The sequence below is a fragment of the Rhinopithecus roxellana genome, chromosome 6 (assembly GCF_007565055.1).
Source record: "Rhinopithecus roxellana isolate Shanxi Qingling chromosome 6, ASM756505v1, whole genome shotgun sequence".
In the NCBI taxonomy this organism is placed as follows: Eukaryota; Metazoa; Chordata; class Mammalia; order Primates; family Cercopithecidae; genus Rhinopithecus; species Rhinopithecus roxellana.
Genome location: NC_044554.1, coordinates 34,969,671 through 34,974,252, shown reverse-complemented (window position 1 = coordinate 34,974,252; position 4,582 = coordinate 34,969,671). Strand labels below are relative to the sequence as shown.

The following is a 4,582-nucleotide window of genomic DNA, read 5'->3' as shown; positions in this document are numbered from 1 at the left end:
CTGGTCCTCACATTTTAAATTCAGCTTTAGGAATTTTGTTCAGGAACTGCATCACACTACCCAAAATCAAAAGAGGAAAATGCATAAGCCAGAATACCTAAACATTCATTTATTTAAACTTCAAAATGTGACTGCAAAAGGAGCCAAGAACTTTACTACTCAACACATTTCTTCTTTGTAGAAATAACTGCTCAAGAAGATAAATTATTACCTAACAGTTAATTGATGAATATGACATCAGAGCAAGAGGGGCTAATTAGAGATTTTACTAGCTAGGGCTATTTACCCAAACCATCTATCCAGACTGTAGACATAGAATCACCAGGTGACTAGGATCCTGGGGCAGCTGGTTCCTCTTTTTCCTTACCCTGAATGTCATTAAGGATGCATTGCCAAATGCTGCCCCTCTGGCCTGATGACTACACTCCGTATTGGTTACCTGCCTTCTTTTTCCTACAGTCTTTCTCCAGACGGGCACACCACACAACTGACTATACTTGGGCTCACTGAATGAATCACATTCTTCTGCTCTGCCTCCCAGAGATTCCATCAAAGCACCAGCAGTGGCCTTCTGGAAGCTCCTCAAACTCTCCACTCACATGTTTCCTGAAAGTGTAGTGTTTCTCACCTCTAGATTGTTATTCTCATCAGTTACATGTGAGTTTCACAAATTTATTTCTCAGAGTGCAGGTCTGTCTCTTACATCCTTGGGAAACACTGCTTAATATCCCAATTGGTATTGACAACAATTAAACTAGGGACTGGCCAAAAACAGTGCCTTTCCTCACTTTAATCTCAGTAAAGTAGATAAGCCTCGAGTTATTTTGTTATTGCAATGGCACTGACAAATGTTTGCACCAAAAACCATGTTGAAGTACGTTAAGGAAACTGTGATCGAAGATTCAAGGTCAAGAAGACAAATTCATCAATTCAGCACACCACCAATTCACAGGCTAAGCATCTTACTGCTAATTCGTTGATGCTGCCATTTGTCAAGTGCCAAACTGAATTACTGATTTGTCAATAATTTCTTTCTGTTGGTTACTTATATAGTATATTGCAATTCTTGTTGCTGAAGTCAGCTACCCTTTTTCTATTCGAAAAATAATTTCTTGCATTTGGGATTTCAGGTATAGCGATTGTTACAAATATGAAGGACTGAATTAACAGCAAGTTTTCAAGTAAAACTTTACTTATGTATAACTGAATGAGTTCTTGAAGACATTTACTAACAATTTTCCACAAACTAAAAATTTATAAAACAATAAATAAAATAGACTTTTAAAAAAGTGTGTCACATAGCTGCTTGTTTTTTTGTTTGTTTGTGTGTTTGGTTGGTTTTTTTACTAGTGAAATGGTGAAAAATCAGACAATGGTCACAGAGTTCCTCCTGCTGGGATTTCTCCTGGACCCAAGGATTCAGATTCTCCTCTTTGGGCTCTTCTCCCTGTTTTATGCCTTCACCCTACTGGGGAATGGGACTATCCTGGGGCTCATCTCACTGGACTCCAGACTCCACACCCCCATGTACTTCTTCCTCTCACACCTGGGTGTTGTCGACATCACCTATGCCTGCAACACGGTGCCTCAGATGCTGGTGAACCTCCTGCATCCAGCCAAGCCCATCTCTTTTGCTGGCTGCATGATGCAGACCTTTCCCTTTTTGACTTTTGGACACAGCGAATGTCTCCTGCTGGTGGTGATGTCCTACGATCGTTACGTGGCCATTTGCCACCCTCTCCAATATTCCGTCATCATGACCTGGAGAGTCTGCATCACCCTGGCCATCACTTCTTGGACATGTGGCTCCCTCCTGGCTCTGGTCCATGTGGTTCTCATCCTAAGACTGCCCTTCTGCGGGCCTCATGAAATCAACCACTTCTTCTATGAAATCCTGTCTGTTCTCAGGCTGGCCTGTGCTGACACCTGGCTCAACCAGGTGGTCATCTTTGCAGCCTGTGTGTTCTTTCTGGTGGGGCCGCTCTGCCTGGTGCTGGTCTCCTACTCATGCACCCTGATGGCCATCCTGAGGATCCAGTCTGGGGAGGGCCGCAGAAAGGCCTTCTCCACCTGCTCCTCCCACCTCTGTGTGGTGGGGCTCTTCTTTGGCAGTGCCATCATCATGTACATGGCCCCCAAGTCCTGCCATCCTGAGGAGCAGCAAAAGATCCTTTTTCTATTTTACAGTTTTTTCAACCCAATGCTGAACCCCCTGATTTACAGCCTGAGGAACGTAGAGGTCAAGGGTGCCCTGAGAAGAGCATTGTGCAAGGAAAGTCATTCCTAACAGGGTGTGACATTTGAACTGCCAGCCTCCGTTGTCACCTGCACTCTTGATGCCCTATTATTGCATCAATCCAGAAAAGTTTATTACTTTCTTTTTATCTGTGCTTTACTGACACAAGGGCAAGCCTTTTCTCTTTTTTCGCAGATAAAATTTTAGATGTGTTGCATTCATTGGGTTTCTATGAGATGTGATTTTATCAGATGATTTTTTCTTTTATTTCACAATTACTTTAATATCTGTAAACTAAAAAATTATTTTAATTCATTTTTCCAGTCCCAAAAGTTAAATGCAGGCCACTTACTTCTTTAACCAAATGATACAGTTTGGCTCTGTGTCCCCACCCAAATCTCATGTCAAATTGTAATCCCTGTAATCCCCACATGTCAGGGGAGGGGCCTGGTGGGAGGTGATTGGATCATGGGGAGGGATTTCCCCCTTGCTGTTGTCCTGATAGTGAATGAGTTCTCACAAAATCTGATGGTTTAAAAGTGCAGCACTCCCCTCTTTGCTCTCTCTCTCTCTCTCCTGCTCTGCCATGGTAAGACATGCCTTGCTTCCCCTTTGGCTTCCACCATGATTGTAAGTTTCCTGAGGCCTCTCCAGCCATGTGGAACTGTGAGTCAATTAAACCTCTTCTCTTTATAAATTATCCAGTCTTGGGTAGTTCTTTATGGCAGTGTGAAAGTGGACTAATATACCGAACTATATAAACTCACTAACAGCATATGTCATAAGATTTAAAAGAAAATAAAAAGGTTCAGCCAAAGAAGTGATTCCCAAAACCCAGCAGCACACTTGTCCATTCTCACACAATTGCACTTTCCCTGTTAAATAACAACTCAGAGGTATTTGGTTAGTTGTGTTGCATGCACCGAGAAATTTTGTGTAAAAATTATTAACTCACATACAGGAGTTAACTAGTAGGCCGAGTGAAGGAATAAACGTAAAAGAAGAGATAAGTCAGGCACGGTGGCTCATGTCTATAACCCCAGCACTTTGGGAGGCTGAGGTGGGTAGATCACTTGAGGCCAGGAGTTCGAAACCAGCCTGGCCTACATGGCAAAACTGGATCTCTACTAAAAATACAAAAATTAGCTGGGCACGGTGGTGCACGCCTGTAATCCCAGCTATTCTGGTGACTGAGGAATGAGAATCGCTTGAACCTGGAAGGCAGAGGTTGCAGTGAGCCAAGATTGCGCCACTGCACTCCAGCCTAGGGAAGAGGGGAAGACACTGTCTCAAAAAAGAAAACAAAAAAGGAAAAGAAAAAGAACATATATAGGGGAAAAGAGAGAAGAGAAGTAAAAGAACCCTACAGATCGTGTGGGAACAGTGAACAGTGTTTACAAAGTTCAGGGTAAACTCAGTAGTTGATAGCTGGCAAAGAGGCAAAACTGGGCATTCCTGTTGAAAAGGCTGAAAATGAGTAACCAAGAAAACTATTTAGGTTGTTTATGGCTTCTTCAGAAAATACTGAGTGTTGAGCTGTGTATTGTACATATGCACATCTATCTCTAAGCATGATTCTCCGGTGTCTTTTCATCAGCTCTTCCACCTTGGTTAGTCCAGTTGTGGATCATTTCCCTCATTAGAATGTCTTACCCCTGAAAAAGGAAATTTCACCAGACAGTGTAGGTATCTAGCTAGCTCTTCAACCATGGTGGTAAAGTTATTTTTGCTGATCCAATCTATTATCCTGTTAAAAGGTAAACTGAGGCACAATAAAATTTTAAAGAGTTTACTTGAGCAAATAGCAATTCATGAATCAGACAGCTCCAAACTGTAAGTGGTCCATGGGCTCCACCAAGGGAATACAAGGGGAGGGCTTTCACAGGGCAACCACGGAACTAAAGCAAAGAAAATATTTGATTGGTTATCTTTATACAATTGCCTTCATTGGCCTATACTGCTGGAAAGTCTCTAGTTATATAATTTAGTTGGCAGCTTCTGATTGGTTAATCTTAAATTTCATTTTGCTTTAATACAAGTATTTATAAAAAATAGTTCAAGTTAATTTTCACTTGTGTTTGCAAATCAATCTGGGTTAGGTCGCTTAAGAGGCCTAACTGGCTTTCCCTGCTACAGGAAAAGTGATTCCACAAGTGACCTAACCCAGCCTGAATCATCTAAGTGATTCTCCATGTCTGGTTTCCATTTTAATTTTCTTTAACAAATCTTCACTACAAACCTAATGGTTAGAGATGGGTCCCCATGCATTTTAGGTGGCTTCCCAAAGTGTTACCTGTAAATTCTACTTTCTAACCTTCCCTAAGATTAGGATGCCACTTGCTTCCA

General features: G+C 41.9%; 1 protein-coding gene across 1 annotated transcript; it reads left to right on the top strand.

Moving 5' to 3' along the window:
- On the top strand, positions 1 to 2,929 carry LOC104674942 (olfactory receptor 2A1/2A42-like). The gene has a single exon (XM_030932274.1). It carries the CDS (start codon positions 1,355 to 1,357, stop codon positions 2,285 to 2,287), a length of 933 nt encoding a protein of 310 aa, XP_030788134.1. The 5' UTR covers positions 1 to 1,354; the 3' UTR covers positions 2,288 to 2,929.
- Positions 2,930 to 4,582: the final 1,653 nt, after the last annotated feature.